We start from the raw sequence: 17,750 nt of genomic DNA, 5'->3' as shown, positions 1-17,750 counted from the left end.
AGAGAAAGATGGGGTTGAGAGGGACGGAGTCCGCTTGCGTCTGACTCCGCCAACTTTATTGAAGAATACCACGCCTATATATACGCTAACAGGAGTTACTAAGAATAGATTGAGGGTTTGCATACGTGCAGAGCTACAGATGTTTTAAATTCCCACACTCAAGATCAGTAAAGCATTAATTACCCTAGCGCCCAACATGATTAAGATCATTAGAACATTAGATAGAAAACAGGCTTCATCAATAGAACATTAGATGAAAACAGGTTTCAGGCATGATGAGCTTATCAGCACCAGAAAAACAGGCAAAAGGTCACCGGTGTGTTTTTTCCCTGAAGGAGACAAATGCCAGTCTATACTTTAACAAGAAGGGGTGGCAGGACAAAGAGAGACCTTTTGATCTCTCTTAGAGCCATAAGGGGCCTGTACATTCAGGCCGGCTCCCTGCAACTCCCCCTTTTCTTTAAACTATTGGCAAATATGTCTCCTTCAGGGGAACCCGTTGTGCCTGTAAATGAGAAAACATATCATCTCAGATATACATTGACAAATGCAGTGGCCAAAGGTTATTTCCACAAACCCATCGGGTATTGTTAGGAGTTACCCATCTTCTACCAGGATTATTGTTCCTAGTCTAACCTAGGCCACACAAAGGACTTATTAGTATCAAACGTCACATCTATCACAATTTTACATTTGTAGGTAGGTAACAGTTCCATATATTTCATCAGGTTTCCTGGGAGTGTTCAGTCTTCAAATGTTGGTATATGAGTCTTTTGCTCCCAGCAAATGTCGGCAGGGGTCGGTAGCTGTCCTTTTTCAGGGGTCATCCAGAAATACTCATCCCAAACTTGACAATAATCTCCTTCAAGTCAATCAGGAGCACTGGGGGAAAGCTTGATTAATTACTGCACATGCTAATGTAAGAACAATATAGGCCAGAGCAGATCGGGGTTGGGCAGTGTCAGTGGCCATCCTTCTTGCTTGTAAGATGAACTCATGGATCTGTTGAGCTGTCGGGAATGCATTTCTCTGCTGTAGAGACAGCCGACTCATTTGCTGGTTCAGTGATCTTCTCCGTCTGGCGTACCAGCCTTTCCGGGAGCCAGCGCGGTGTTTCGGCATCCTGTGGAAAAACACATACATAACCCCTCCCCCAAATTAATACTGGATCCGGACCATGCCATGAATTGTCTAATGGGTCTTTCCATAATACCATTGGTTTCTTACTAGAGATTTGAGGGTCCCAAAATCTCTGGGCAGCTGAGTGTCCTTTATCTAAAACTAAAAAATTTAAAATATATAAAGCATGATTAAGATAATTTCGAGGTAAAAGAGGGTAGACCTCCCCCTTTTGTATTTTTTGTAGTTGCAATTTCAGGGTCTGATTGGCGCACTCGACGATGCCTTGGCCCTGGGGATTATATGGAATTCCTGTTTTTAAGGTAATAGAAAAGGAGGAACAAAGTCTTAAAAGCAGAGGAAATGTAACCGGGGCCATTGTCAGTTTTTATAATTTTTGGTATACCTAAAATAGAGAAGGCATACAGACAATGTGAAATGGAATGTTTTGCAGCTTCGCCAGTTTGTAGGGAAGCCACGATATAACCTGAAAATGTGTCAATAGATACATGAACATATTTTAAGCGACCAAAGGAAGGAACATGAATGACATCCATCTGCCAAAGGTGATTAGGTAAGAGTCCACGAGGATTGACACCTAGATGAGGGACTGGAAGAAACTGAGGACAAACAGAACAAGATTTAACAATCTGTCGGGCAGTTTCTCGAGGGATTTGAAATTGCAAACGAAGGGTGTTGCTATTTTGATGATGTAAGGCATGTGATTGTTGTGCTGCATCTACCTGTGAAAGAAGGACTCGAGTATGAGAATCGGCTATTTGATTTCCCATAGATAAAGGTCCAGGAAGCCCGGTATGGGCGCGTAAATGCCCAAAAAAGCAAGGTGAGGCACGCTGTTGAAGAAGAGATTGAATTGAGCGCAGTAAATACTGAATATTAGAATTAGTAGTGGAAATGAAGGGAACAGTTTCTATATACTGTAAGGCATGAACAATATATTTACTATCCGTAAACAAATTAAAAGGCTGTAAGAGATATTGAGAACAGACTTTGTGAACTGCTGAAAGTTCGACTTCTTGAGCGGAGGTATATCCAGTCTGCCAGGAAAAAGAAGTATTATTAACCACAAAAGCTGCAATTCCATTAGAAGATCCATCAGTAAAAACAGTTAGTGCATTTTGGATAGGGGAATTGGAAACATTTTTGGGGATGATAAATGAATGTTGACTAGCAAAATGTAAAACTTTGTCAGGAGGTAAATGATTGATAATCTGTCCTGTAAAAGAATCAAAAGCCAAAGCCCATGAATCATTAAACTGAAAAAGCCATTCCTGTTGTTCTTTAGTATAAGGCACATAAATGTAAGTAGGATCGGCCCCCAGCATTTCTCTGGAAAGACGTCTTCCTTTGGCTACAAGGAGGCTAATAAAATCAAAGAAAGGAGTAAGAACTTTTAAAGGCGATACAGGTAAATGGATCCAATGTAAAGGGGCATCTTGATATAACACTGCCGTTGGAGTATGTTTTGAGGGAAACACATATAAGCCCCACAATCGAGAAAAATCACAGTAGGTAGCAGAATGCTGAGAGAGGGCCTGTTCTACTAAGGCCAGAGCAGCTCGCCCCTCATCATTTAGTGTTCTAGGGGAAGAAGGGTCAGTGGATCCTTTTAAAATATCAAACAAAGGCTTCAATTCTCCAGTGGTCAATTTTAGATAGGGACGGATCCAATTTATGTCCCCTAATAATTTCTGAAAGTCATTTAAAGTCTTCAGATTATCTTTTCAAATCTGAAGTTTCTGCGTTCGAAAGGCTTCTCCCTCTAACCTAAACCCCAAATAAGAAAACGGCGGGGATCGTTGTATTTTTTCAGAAGCAATTTGCAATCCAAATTTAGTTAATTGAAGCAATAGTAAGTCATACGCTTGCAAAAGAATACCCTCTATACAATGAGCAAGTAAAATGTCGTCCATATAATGAACCAAATAAACTTCAGGATAAGTCTTTCGAACGGGGTCAATTGCCTGATCAACAAATTTTTGACAAAGTGTAGGGCTGTTAGCCATGCCCTGTGGAAGGACTTTCCAATGATATCTTCGTGCAGGCTGTTTAAAATTTGTAGAGGGAATACTAAAAGCAAAGCGATGACAATCGTTAGGATGTAGAAGTATCGTGTAAAAACAACCTTTTAAATCTATAATTATTTTATAGGTTGCATGTGGTATCCCAGCAGGTGAAGGCAAGCCAGGCTGGAGTGGTCCCATAACCACCGTAGTTTCATTAACTTTGCGAAGGTCTTGTAACAACCTCCACCTGCCAGACTTTTTTAATAACAAATATGGGGGAATTCCAAGGGGAGTTGGATGGCTCAATATGTCCTAATTGCAACTGCTCCTGTATCAATTGCTCAGCTGCAGAAATTTTCTCTTTAGTCAGGGGCCACTGATTAACCCAGACAGGTTCATCAGATTTCCAACTGATTGAGTCTGCATGGATTACAGGAGAATCAGTAACCCCTGTTAAAAACAACCTAATCCAGATCTAGAAGGTTTAGAAATAGGCATAACTGGTTGGGTAATACCTTGATTATTTCTTCCTAGCCCCTGCTGGGGAAGTAACCCTTGATTCATCATCATCTCAGAAACAATCTGATTTGGTGCAAAAATATAAACCCCCATTTGTTGCATTACATCTCTTCCCCATAAATTAACCGGGAGATGAGGGAGAATGAAAGGTTGAAAATCTCCCTCATGTCCTTCAGAGTCTCTCCAATGTAGGATACTGCTGCTCTGCTGTGGATTTTGAGATTGTCCTATTCCCCGTAACATGGAAAAGGCCTCCTGTTTGGGCCAGTGCTGAGGCCAATGCTCTTCAGCTATAACTGACACATCCACACCAGTATCTAAGATCCCTGTAAATTTTTTATTTTCAATAAAAAGATCTAGTTTGGGACGCTCAGCAGAAATGGACTGCACCCAGTATACATCAGAAGAGCCAAAACCATCAGTCTTTCGTTCTCGTTTAGAAGCAGTTTTCCCCTCTAAATGAAGAGGTAGCAAAACCAATTGTGCTATTCGTTGGTTGGTGGGAATGCTAATTATATTTGAAGGTGCATGGGCCATAATTTTAAGTTCCCCTGTGTAGTCTGCATCAATCACCCCCGGGGACACTGACAACCCTTTCATAGTCCAACTACTTCTACCAATAGTTAGTCCTACAGTTCCTTTTGGTAACGGCCCAAAAACTCCAGTTGGAATGGCTTGCATTCCCATATCAGGTGTTAATACTGTGTGGGTGGTGGCACACAAGTCCAATCCTGCGCTGCCTGGGGTGGCTCGGAAAAGGCTTTTAATGCCGGGTCGATTAGGTTTGACTGAGGCTCGGTCTGAAGTGCCCCATAACATTGTTTTGGGGCCTGGGGCTGGCTCCTCACCCAGTTTCCCGACTGTGGAGGAAGAGGTTTGCCTTCTATATTCATTTTTGATCTACAGTCCCTGGCCCAATGTCTTCCTTTTTTGCATCTGGGACATACATCAGGATTCTTTGTACTATCTAAATTATTTTTCTTAGGACATTGGGCCATACGATGTCCCAGTTGTCCACACGAAAAGCAACTACAGGGAGGCCCTCCCTTTTTCACACCACCCTTGTTCTTAATCTGTTGATATAAAATTTCCTTGATAGTTTTTCCCTGGATAGCAGCAGCCATAGACAATCCCTGAAGATAGGAAGGGCCAATATCAGAACAAACTCTTATATAATCTGTTAAACCCCCCTTTTTTTTCTCTATAAGGTCTCAAAGCGGCCTGGCAAGCAGCATTTGCATTTTCATATGCCATCTGTTTAGTTACAAGAGTGCCAGCTTCTTCATCTCCAATAATTTTAGACATAGCATCAAGTAACCGAGCGACGAAATCCTGATAAGATTCGTCAGGTCCTTGCCTAATTTTTGATAAATCTTCAGTCTTTCTATTTGAGGCAGGGAGTTTTTTTCCACGCTTTTAGCGCCGCTTCATTAGTCTGTGGGTAGTCTTGTTCAGGATAGTTTAACTGCTGATTAAGATCTCTAAATGCTCTTTCCTCCGTTAACATGTCCAAAGGTAACAAGTCTAGTTGTTCTATTCTCTGAGATATGGATGTTAACATATCTTTAAGTTTAGAAAAAGGGGAGCCTTTATCTTTATTTTTGTGTTTAGTTACTATAAAGGCATCCCAATTTTTTTTATTATACTCAAAAGCCTGCTCTTCTAAATCCTCTCGGTCTTCATGAGAGAGTTCGGAATCAGAATCTTGCTCGGGAACAATAGTCTCATCATCATTTTTTCTAGGACCTGGGATTATTGGGGAGTCATATATGTGCTCCGCTACCCTTTGGGGAGTATTCAAACATTTGGGTGTTATAAGTTTTTCTGTTTAGACACTGAAACTCCTCTAGCTTTATAACAGTTTTTAGAGTAGAAACTAAGAGCTGTCTACTATTATTTTGCCCCATGAGTTTTACTCTCAACTATACCCTCTCCACCCGCAATCATCCACAATACCTGTACTCGCAGATACTTTTTTACCTCATATATACCTTTCTACTTCCCGCGGGACAACTTTTTTTCTTCGGGTGGCTGTACGCTGGAATCCGTTCCGGTCCCTGTTCGGGCGCCACTATGCCGGAGCCTGCCGGCAAACGAACTGGTCAAGAACGCAATTACCAGAGTACCTAGGAAAAAGAAGACTCAGAAAGAGAAAGATGGGGTTGAGAGGGACGGAGTCCGCTTGCGTCTGACTCCGCCAACTTTATTGAAGAATACCACGCCTATATATACGCTAACAGGAGTTACTAAGAATAGATTGAGGGTTTGCATACGTGCAGAGCTACAGATGTTTTAAATTCCCACACTCAAGATCAGTAAAGCATTAATTACCCTAGCGCCCAACATGATTAAGATCATTAGAACATTAGATAGAAAACAGGCTTCATCAATAGAACATTAGATGAAAACAGGTTTCAGGCATGATGAGCTTATCAGCACCAGAAAAACAGGCAAAAGGTCACCGGTGTGTTTTTTCCCTGAAGGAGACAAATGCCAGTCTATACTTTAACAAGAAGGGGTGGCAGGACAAAGAGAGACCTTTTGATCTCTCTTAGAGCCGTAAGGGGCCTGTACATTCAGGCCGGCTCCCTGCAGACATACACACAAAAAAGGAGCCAGTATGTAGTAAGAGAAGAGGGGAGGTAGGTTAGAATTAGACATGACAGGATAGGAAGAGAGCAAGTCAGGCAGGCATGCATATGGGCAGGCACAGAAGAGAAATAGAAATCCAGAAAGGGAACAAGGAAAAAACCTGAAGAAATGGAATAATGGAAAAAAAATAGGAAGGAGGAAATATGAAAGAAAGAAAAAATGAATAGAATGGCTATCTTGGAAAACATAAAGATGACAAGTTAATGAGTATTTGAATGGTTGTTGTAAAATCCCTTTCAAACTTCAACGTTCATCTGGATTACCTGTTTATTTCTTGTTTGTTTGTTTTTCTTTAAGTGCTGATTTTGATTCAGTATATCCAGTGTGGGGCCTGAATTCTGTATTTCTAATTGCCTCCCCACCTGTGGCAGTGTTGCAAGCTGAGGATGTTGCATTTTGAGTAGCACTGTGCCAGGGAAAACCAGGGGGAGGAGTAGTAAGAGATTTATTTCAGATAGGTAACAGTCTTGGGTTTGTACTTAACTGATATTTGTATTCCTAGTTCAGCTACTTGTTTTCTCAAAGTTGGACCAGATGACCTCGGGGCGTCTTTACACCAGTTTTGTTTGTTTCTTTGAGTTAAAAAATAAGGTCCTTCGAGATTCTTTTCACTAAATGAAAGGGAGAAAGTGTTAATTCAGAGTGATTACCTCGAAATTTTGAGAGGTAAAACCTGGAAAAATTGTAAGAGATTTCATCCTAGAAATTGCCTGGTTGCTTCGTGGTTAGGATTCTGGGCTTTCACTGCCGTTCAGTTCAGTTCAGTCCAGTCCAGTCATCAGTCGTGTCCGACTCTTTGAGACCCCATAGACTGCAGTGTGCCCGGCTTCCCTGTTCCTCACCAACTCCCGAGGCTTGCTCACTCATGTCCATTGAGTCAGTGATGCCACCCAACCATCTCTTCCTCTGTCGTCCCCTTCTCCTCCTGCCTTCAATCTTTCTTGCCATTAGGGTCTTTTCCATTGAGTCAGTTCTTTGCATCAGGTGGCCAAATGATTGGAGCTTCAGCTTCAGCCCTTCCAATGAATATTCAGGACTGATTTCCCATAGGATTGACTGGTTTGATTTCCTTGTAGTCCAAGGGATTCTCAAGAGTCTTCTGCAACACCACAGTGCTTTGGTGCTCAGCTTTCTTTATAGTCCAACTCTCACATCCATACATGACCACTGGAAAAACCATGGTTTTGACTAAACAGACCTTTGTTGGCAAAGTAATGTTTCTGCTTTTTAATATTGCTGTCTAGGTTGGTTATAGCCTTTTCTTCCAAGGAGCAAGCGTCTTTTAATTTCTTAATTAAATTTTTAAATTAAAAATAATTTAATTTTACTGCCATAGTCCAGGTTTAGTCCCTGATGGGGGAATTGAGATCCTGCAAACTGGGGTGCCTCCAAAAAAAAAGTTATGCTAGACCCTTCAGAAGCTCATATTACTCTTGCGAATCTTTGGATGAATGTTTTAGGAGAAGGAAAATAGGCGTTAAGTGGCTTATGATAACATTTGGAATCTTGGTTGATTATATAATTTTCTCAGTTACACTATGCTTAGTTAACTGCATTGATAAGATAGTCTGAGATCGTATGGTGGTGAGAGGCCAACTTCCTACTTTTTATTATCATTTAATAATTATTTAGCCCTTTCTAGTTTATATGATCTTTTTTACTCTAATAATAGTGTTTAGGTATTTCAGCCAAGTTTACAGAAATGTGCTATAAATAATATTTTGGAAAAACTTTGCATATAATTCTTTTTGAAAAATACATTGTTAAAGAAGAGTCATACAGTGCATGTGCTGTATTCCCAAACAGATTAACTTATTACCTTGTTATCTTTTACTTGTTTCAGTGTCTGTGCACGAGATTTCATTGCTAGTGGATACAACACATTTAAAGAGGTTTGGATTATGGAAAAATAAAGATGATGATCCCAGTAAAAGAAGTCATGCTATCCTCTTTCTTTGGGTCTCCTCAAGTTATCTTCAGGAGATTCAGACCCAACTGGAAAACTCTGTATTAAGCCAGCAATGTGAGTATAAAAAGATTTCTTCTAAATGTCAAGATTATTTGAGAACTCCTATAAAATAATTTTCCTCTAAGATAATTTAGTAGAATGTAATTCTTTCATTGAATTGAAATTAAGTTCACTGAATTAAAAATAATTTACCCTTTGATATTATTTAAGATAAATTACTTTATTCATAATTTCTCCTTACAATTTTACTCAGCCAATTAAAACTATATTCTAAAATAAAAGGAGTACCTTACCTTTTAGTCAGTTGACATCCTCGGCTGCCTGTCTTAAGAGTTCTTGCCCTTATTTCATAATGAATTATGACAGAACTAATCAGTGGCAAAGTTAAATAAAATACAGAAGTCTTTATCTTCAAGATTTTCTTTAGTTTCTAAAAAAGAAAACTTGATATACTTACTTATGTACCATTTTTCTAAGACTGGATTGAATACTTTTCCAATGCTCCCATAACACATATCTATTGGTATATACTGCTACTGCTAAGTCACTTCAGTCGTGTCCGACTCTGTGCGACCCCATCCATGGGACTCTCCAGGCAAGAACACTGGAGTGGGTTGCCATTTCCTTCTCCAATGCATACAAGTGAAAAGTGAAAGTGAAGTCGCTTAGTCATTTCTGACTCTTTGCGACCCCATGGACTGCAGCCTACCAGGCTCCTCCGTCCATGGGATTTTCCAGGCAAGAGTACTGGAGTGGGGTGCCATTGCCTTCTCCGATTTTGTATCTTGAAATATTTTCCAACTTTGTTTAGTTTCCAACTCCTAAAGGAGTCTAATTTGGAATTAGGTAAATCAGATTAGTAAATTTCTTTTTTATCTCTTTAATCTCTCTACCTTTCCCCCTCCTACTGCCTTGCATACTAAAGAAGTTAAGTAGTGATCTGAATTTTAAATCTTTAAAATTCCTCATTTTGTTTTCCTGATTGCTTCCAAATTAATTTGGGAAATTTATGATCAAATAGCAGAGGAGTGGGGAAAATGCTTAAGCCATTTATCATCATTGTGGGAGGTGAGAATGTCATTTGAAACCACTGTTGAAATGACTGATGAAAGAAGATGATTCTGAAGGAAGTGTTTGAATGAAAATTTTAATGGGTAGATTTGCTATATGGAGAAGGCTAGAGAAAAATAATTGTTTAGTCGTCATGTACTTATTCATGCATTCATTAACAAATATTTTTAAAATTAATTTTTAATGTTAATTGGAGGATAATTGTTTTATAATATAATGTTTTTTTCTGCCATATAACAGTGTGAACCAGCCATAAGTGTACACATATCCCCTTCCTCTTGGTGCTCCCTACCACCCCGCATCCCACCCCTCTAGGTCATCACAGAGCACCAGGTTGAGCTCCCTGTGCTATATAGCAGCTTTCTACTGGCTGTCTGTTTTATATATAATGTATATATTTTAGTCATTAACAGATATTTACTCACATCTAATAAATGCCAGGTACTGGAGATACCGCAGTCAGTACCATTGTGGCGTTTGTATTCTAATGCAGTAGGAGTCTAAAATTGGGAGTTTCAGTTCTCGGTTACTAATGGGTTGTTTGGGGATTTAATTTGCCTGGGTTATTAACTAACATGCAAAATACTTTGTTGAGCCATAGACTATCCTTACTGTTACTAATATTCAAATTATTTTAATCTTAATCCCCTTGAAAAATAATACTACTGATAAAAACCAATCTCTTTCTTTTCTTTCATAGCAAAATCGACTGAATTCATTTTCCTTGAGCTACACAGTTCTATTTCACAGAGAGAAGAATTGAAATTGAAAGACATCATGACAGAAATAAGTACAGCCAGTGGAGAGTCAGAGCTTTCTTATCCATTGTCTTGGGTTCAGGCGCTTCCTTTATTTCAGAACCTGTCGTCAAAAGAAAGTTCTTTTATTCATTACTACTGTGCTTCAGCTTGTTCCTTCCCTGCTGCTACTACTGAAGAAATGAAGATGAAATCAGTGTCTCAGGTTAGCACACGACTAATGTAATTAGTGAGGGGGAGGGAAGCAGTTGGAGGAAAAGTCTTTCGTTGAAATTAGCATGATGTTAGAATGCTGCGCTTTGTCAAAGGTCACAGGAACCAACTAAAGGAATTCCCAGTGCCACAGCTAGAAACAGATCAACAAAATCAGTCATGATAGCGTGCGATTCCTACTAGAGAATAAGATATATACCCTTTAATGTGTATTGGCACATGTAATTAACTGAACGGATGAGTGAAAACACAAATAATAAAAGGTGGGCAAGGGACAGTTTTTTCTTAGAAAAATATTGCAGTTAAAAAAGTGTAAAAGGAACAAGAGAAATACAAAACCAGCACTAAAAAAATCATAGTTATGATTGTTGCAGGTAAGATCCATGGAGAGATGCTAAATTTAATGGGTGAAAACTTAAAGTAGGTCAGGATACGTGCATAATCTTAGTCTCTCACCTTAAATACTAATTACGAAAAAGAAGTAACTTTTTTTCACCACTATAGTAACTTTACAGTGGAGACGTGTCACAGACATCACTTTAACCCAAGTGATCAAAGTTAACATTACCAGTAATAAAATATATTGACATAACGTACCTGTCACATCATGAATGGAGAAGGATACATCACTTCTGTATTGTTTTTCTCAATATTTTATAACCTCAGTCTAATCATGAAAAAAATCTAACAAGCCCAGTTATAAAATAACTGACCATCAGTCTTAAAAATTACTGAGGTCATGAAAAATAAAGATGAAGGAATTGTAGGATCCTGAAACAAGAGAAATCCGTTAGTGGACAAAGTAGTAAAATCAAAATAAAGTCTGTAGTTTATAGTATCATACCAACTTTAATTTCTTAGTTTGATAATTGTACTGTGGCTTTTAAAAAGATGTTAGTGTTAGGGCAATCTGTGAGAGGCTTGCTAAATGTTAAGTCGCTTTAGTCATGTCCAGCTCTTTGAGACTCTGTGGACTATAGCTTGCCAAGGTCCTCCCAAGGTCCTCTGTCCATGGAATTCTCCAGGCAAGAATACTGGAGTGGGTTGCCATGCCCTTCTCCAGGGGATCTTCCCCACCTAGGGATCGAACTCACGGCTCTTATGTCTCCTGCATTGGCAGGCGGGTTCTTTACCACTAGCACCACCTTAGAGGCTTGTTTATTGTAATTCTTTGATAAGTCTAAGATTATCTTGACACAATTAATGGTAAGGTTTAAAATGATGTATTTATTTTTATAGAAGGTTGTTAACATACTTATGGCTTATATATCTCTGCCAAATACCCCCAGAAAGAAAAGTGTTTTAAGTTTTCTGTGATGGGGGTGTGTGCACACACACACATGAATGCACATGTGGGTTTGGTTATTTTAATCTGTTATTTTAAAGGTCTGTAGAAAGACACATTAGTGAAACATAAGGTGTAAGACTTCACCACTGGTTTTTGCATAATATTGTAAAAATTTTGCCTGATAATTACACTGTATATACAAATTTGTATCATAGTTTTCCATTTAATAATAAAATATCAGTTTATGTTGTTATAAACTCTTATCAGTCTTTTAAAAACATTCCTACTACTTATCACCTCTTTTGTTCTTTTGAACAGCACTGTTTTCAGATTCTAAAATTGTAAAACCCAGACCTATAAGTAACACTTCAGGTTAAACTTGGATCCATAGTACATTATGTTTTGCTCCAGAGTATTATTTTGATTTGATTATATCTTTGTAGAAATTGTAAGAGTATGTGTGTGTGTGTGTGTGTACATAACTGATTGGTGTGTATTTCTTTTAGTCCCATTTTCTCTTACAAGTCTAACTTCTGACTTTGTCCTTTTGAGAGTTAATATGTATTTGTTCGGGTATAAGGAGACCTGTTACCTTGCCTTTTTTTTTTGTTTCGGGTCAGCCCTCAAATACAGATACAGCCAAGCCTACTTACACCTTACTACAGAAGCAGAGCAGTGGTTGCTACTCGCTTTCCATTACATCGAATCCAGATGAGGAATGGCGAGAAGTCAGGCACACTGGACCTGTTCAGAAGTATGTACTGTCTCGTATCCTGTTTGTAATAGGCGGGCACTTTAGTAGTTTTCATTCATGCTGCTGAGTTTAAGTATTTTACCTTTTCAAATGTTTTCAGTTTTGCTTTCTTGCTGACAGTTAATAATGGAAATAATCAAGAAAACAAGTCAATGCCACTTCACTTAGTTTTATGTTTTATGTTAAGAAGTCAGAAGTGGCAGCCAAGATGTCAAATGTGTCAAAGCCTTTATTGGAAATATTTGAATAGAACTATATGGTTTTTAAGATTATATATCCCATATCTGAATATATGATAGGAAAAGAGAAATTGCTTACTAAAGTGTGCCTCAATTTCGGGTACTTTGAAGTTTATCAGAACTTCCCTTCACAAGTTACTTTCTTGATCCTATTTGGTCTTTTTTGTGTCTTCTTATGGTAATAAAGTAGAATAAGGGAGTCTTTGCATTTGAGAATAATTTCTATTCCTCTACGTGATTCCTTTTCTCTGTTAAAAAACAAATGGACAGCACAGGATAGGGAAATAGCCATTAAATAGTTATTATCATTTTATGACTTAAAAATTTCCCGTATTATTTAATTTAGGTGCAGTGGTTATGAAGATTAAATCAATTGCAGTTGATTCTTTTTTTTTTTCTTTTTATTTTATCTTATTTTTTTTTCTTTTTTTTTTATTAGTTGGAGGCTAATTACTTCACAACATTTCAGTGGGTTTTGTCATACATTGATATGAATCAGCCATAGATTTACACGTATTCCCCATCCCGATCCCCCCTCCCACCTCCCTCTCCACCCGATTCCTCTGGGTCTTCCCAGTGCACCAGGCCCGAGCACTTGTCTCATGCATCCCACCTGGGCTGGTGATCTGTTTCACCATAGATAGTATACATGCTGTTCTTTTGAAACATCCCACCCTCACCTTCTCCCACAGAGTTCAAAAGTCTGTTCTGTACTTCTGTGTCTCTTTTTCTGTTTTGCATATAGGGTTATCGTTACCATCTTTCTAAATTCCATATATATGTGTTAGTATGCTGTAATGTTCTTTATCTTTCTGGCTTACTTCACTCTGTATAATGGGCTCCAGTTTCATCCATCTCATTAGGACTGATTCAAATGAATTCTTTTTGACGGCTGAGTAATATTCCATGGTGTATATGTACCACAGCTTCCTTATCCATTCATCTGCTGATGGGCATCTAGGTTGCTTCCATGTCCTGGCTATTATAAACAGTGCTGCGATGAACATTGGGGTGCACGTGTCTCTTTCAGATCTGGTTTCCTCAGTGTGTATGCCCAGAAGTGGGATTGCTGGGTCATATGGCAGTTCTATTTCCAGTTTTTTAAGGAATCTCCACACTGTTCTCCATAGTGGCTGTACTAGTTTGCATTCCCACCAACAGTGTAAGAGGGTTCCCTTTTCTCCACACCCTCTCCAGCAGTTATTGCTTGTAGACTTTTGGATAGCAGCCATCCTGACTGGCGTGTAATGGTACCTCATTGTGGTTTTGATTTGCATTTCTCTAATAATGAGTGATGTTGAGCATCTTTTCATGTGTTTGTTAGCCATCTGTATGTCTTCTTTGGAGAAATGTCTGTTTAGTTCTCTGGCCCATGTTTTGATTGGGTCATTTATTTCTCTGGAATTGAGCTGCAGGAGTTGCTTGTATATTTTTGAGATTAATCCTTTGTTTCTTCATTTGCTATTATTTTCTCCCAATCTAAGGGCTGTCTTTTCACCTTACTTATAGTTTCCTTTGTAGTGCAAAAGCTTTTAAGTTTCATTAGGTCCCATTTGTTTATTTGTGCTTTTATTTCCAATATTCTGGGAGGGGGGTCATAGAGGATCCTGATGTGATTTATGTCGGAGAGTGTTTTGCCTATGTTCTCTTCTAGGAGTTTTATAGTTTCTGGTCTTACATTTAGATCTTTAACCCATTTTGAGTTTATTTTTGTGTATGGTGTTAGAAAGTGTTCTAGTTTCATTCTTTTACAAGTGGTTGACAAGTTTTCCCAGCACCACTTGTTAAAGAGGTTGTCTTTTTTCCATTGTATATCCTTGCCTCCTTTGTCAAAGATAAGGTGTCCATAGGTTCGTGGATTTATCTCTGGGCTTTCTATTCTGTTCCATTGGTCTATATTTCTGTCTTTGTGCCAGTACCACACTGTCTTGATGACTGTGGCTTTGTAGTAGAGTCTGAAGTCAGGCAGGTTGATTCCTCCAGTTCCATTCTTCTTTCTCAAGATTACTTTGGCTATTCGAGGTTTTTTGTATTTCCATACAAATTGTGAAATTATTTGGTCTAGTTCTGTGAAAAATACCGTTGGTAGCTTGATAGGGATTGCATTGAATCTATAGATTGCTTTGTGTAGAATAGCCATTTTGACAATATTGATTCTTCCAATCCATGAACACGGTATATTTCTCCATCTGTTTGTGTCCTCTTTGATTTCTTTCATCAGTGTTTTATAGTTTTCTATGTATAGGTCTTTTGTTTCTTTAGGTAGATATACTCCTAAGTATTTTATTCTTTTTGTTGCAGTGGTGAATGGTATTGTTTCCATAATTTCTCTGTTTTTTCATTGTTAGTATATAGGAATGCAAGGGATTTCTGTGTGTTAATTTTATATCCTGCAACTTTACTATATTCATTGATTAGCTCTAGTAATTTTCTGGTAGAGTCTTTAGGGTTTTCTATGTAGAGGATCATGTCATCTGCAAACAGTGAGAGTTTCACTTCTTCTTTTCCTATCTGGATTCCTTTTACTTCTTTTTCTGCTCTGATTGCTGTGGCCAACACTTCCAACACTATGTTGAATAGTAGTGGTGAGAGTGGGCACCCTTGTCTTGTTCCTGATTTCAGGGGAAATGCTTTCAATTTTTCACCATTGAGGGTGATGCTTGCTGTGGGTTTGTCATATATAGCTTTTATTATGTTGAGGTATGTTCCTTCTATTCCTGCTTTCTGGAGAGAGAGTTTTAATCATAAATGAGTGTTGAATTTTGTCAAAGGCTTTCTCTGCATCTATTGAGATAATCATATGGTTTTTATCTTTCAATTTGTTAATGTGGTGTATTACATTGATTGATTTGCGGATATTAAAGAATCCTTGCATTCCTGGGATAAAGCCCACTTGGTCGTGGTGTATGATTTTTTTAATATGTTGTTGGATTCTGTTTGCTAGGATTTTGTTAAGGATTTTTGCATCTATGTTCATCAGTGATATTGGCCTGTAGTTTTCTTTTATTGTGGCATCTTTGTCTGGTTTTGGAATTAGGGTGATGGTGGCCTCATAGAATGAGTTTGGAAGTTTACCTTCTTCTGCAATTTTCTGGAAGAGTTTGAGTAAGGTAGGTGTTAGCTCTTCTCTAAATTTTTGGTAGAATTCAGCTGTGAAGCCATTGCAGTTGATTCTTAACCTTCTGGAATCTTTCTAGTTCAACAAGTACATATTATACCTTTATTATTGAGTATATTTGTGCAGTGAGTACCACCCTGTCTGTTTCAAGATTATAGACAGAAATCAGAACTGCTCTTATTTCTGAACTTTAAGAGAGGGTACCAAAGGAAAAAAATGCCTAATTAGTTGTCATTTTGTTTTCCACTTTTCTGGTTGTTATCTGATGGTTTATTTCCTTTATGTTCTCCTAAGTTTTATATTGTAAGCATGTTGTTATGGGAAACTTGCCTCCTAAGTTCCCATGTTATTTCTTCATTGTCCAGCTGGTATAGACTCATTACTAGTAGGAGAAGATAGTTTTTGACTGCTGACTGTTTTAGTCTTGGGTATTCAAACTTAACAGTGGAAACTGGAGCATAGGAGAATCTTATGTGGTTTATTACTTCAGTTTGTTGAAAGTTAAATATTGTACAGAAGAGAGACATCCTCAGTGATAGATAACCTATTGATTAGATAAAAACTGAGACTAGCCCACATGGGAAGGACTGGAAATGCAAAGATACTCCGTGACAGTACTATCAGTAGCTTGTGAAAACGAAGGAAGGAAAATATAGTTTATTGTATTGTGTCAATTATTTTTACCCTAAGATTTTAGTCATTGAAAGTATTCAATACTGCCCTGTATTGTCCCAAAGAACAAATCCCTTTGAGACTAGAGTTTTCATTACTAATATATTTTACTTTCATTTTTATTTTTTAAGGTTGATTGTATATCCTCCACCACCTACTAAAGGGGGCTTAGGAGTAACTAATGAAGATCTGGAGTGCTTAGAAGAAGGAGAGTTTCTTAATGATGTAATCATTGATTTCTATCTTAAGTAAGTACAATGAAGCATGATCATGTCATTATGTCATTTGTTTTACAGGTTTTGATGTGAATCTTAAAGTAAATATCTCTGAAGTATTTTAACTAGCTGAAAATAACTTGCTAAAATTTCAGATTTGAAAAATTTTGTCTAGGGAAGTTTTCTCGTGTTGGCAAGTCCAGTTTCATTCCTTTACTTCCCGGAGATACTATGTACTTGAGAAGAGTTACTCTTGTTTCATTTGTTTTCCTTTGTGTTATTTGCTTGCTGTTGATTGATACTTCTTTGACTATTTTGTTGTTCAGTCACTAAGTCAGGTCCAACTCTTTGTGACCCCATGGACTGCAGCCCGCCCGACTGCTCTGTCCCTTACCATCTCCCAGATTTTGCTCAAACTCATGTCCATTGAGTCAGTGATGCTTGATGCTTTGACTATAGTATTATTGACGAAAGTACTTACATAATGACAGATCACTTTGGGAACCAGGAAGAAACAACTATATAGTTCTTTATGTGTCCTTAGCGCTGTAAAAGTTAACCAACATTTAAAAAATCTATATCACTATTCTCTTATAGTTTTCAATTTTTTATATAGCCAAGCTGAATGAATTTATAAAAAAGTTTTATAAACTTTCATGCAGCGATAATTTGTCTCTTGTCCTCATTTTGTACTATATCCTTAGACCCACATTTCTAACATTTATTTTTCAAGATGCCTCCTGATTATTTCACTGACCATTCCCAAATCAATTTATTGTCATCATATAATTTCAGCCCTATCATTTTAATAATAGTGCTATCCCTATTCTAGTAAGGATAAGACTTAAAAGTCTCATGTTACCATCTGCTGTTCATCTTGAACTTTGTAGAATGAATTTCTAGAAGTTCTATTTGGGCCTTTTTAAAGAATATCTTTCATGTCTGTAGCTTTTTGAATATATGGAATATATTATATAATAACTTTTAAAATGTCTTTTTCTACTTATTCTAGCATCCTTGTCAGTTCTGGGTTGGTTTCAATTGACTGATTTTTCTCGTTATGAGTCACACTTTTTTTTTCTTCTTTGCATGTCTGGTGATATTTTTACTGGGTGCTGGTATGTTCCTATAATTAT

The 17,750-nt window shown here is 37.9% G+C and overlaps 1 protein-coding gene across 9 annotated transcripts in view; it reads left to right on the top strand.

Moving 5' to 3' along the window:
* Positions 1–17,750, top strand: part of SENP7 (SUMO specific peptidase 7) — a 163,563-nt gene that overhangs the window by 126,622 nt on the left and 19,191 nt on the right. For all 9 annotated transcript variants that reach the window (XM_043893184.1, XM_043893185.1, XM_043893186.1 and 6 more), the window contains 4 exons: positions 8,161–8,340; positions 10,058–10,320; positions 12,237–12,370; positions 16,531–16,647. In XM_043893184.1, coding sequence (XP_043749119.1) covers positions 8,161–8,340; positions 10,058–10,320; positions 12,237–12,370; positions 16,531–16,647 — 694 coding nt within the window. The remainder of the gene's footprint in view (positions 1–8,160; positions 8,341–10,057; positions 10,321–12,236; positions 12,371–16,530; positions 16,648–17,750) is intronic.

Source organism: Cervus elaphus, chromosome 31, assembly GCF_910594005.1.
Source record: "Cervus elaphus chromosome 31, mCerEla1.1, whole genome shotgun sequence".
In the NCBI taxonomy this organism is placed as follows: domain Eukaryota; kingdom Metazoa; phylum Chordata; class Mammalia; order Artiodactyla; family Cervidae; genus Cervus; species Cervus elaphus.
The sequence above is the reverse complement of the archived record's forward strand: the minus strand, read 5'-3'. Positions and strand labels throughout refer to the sequence as shown.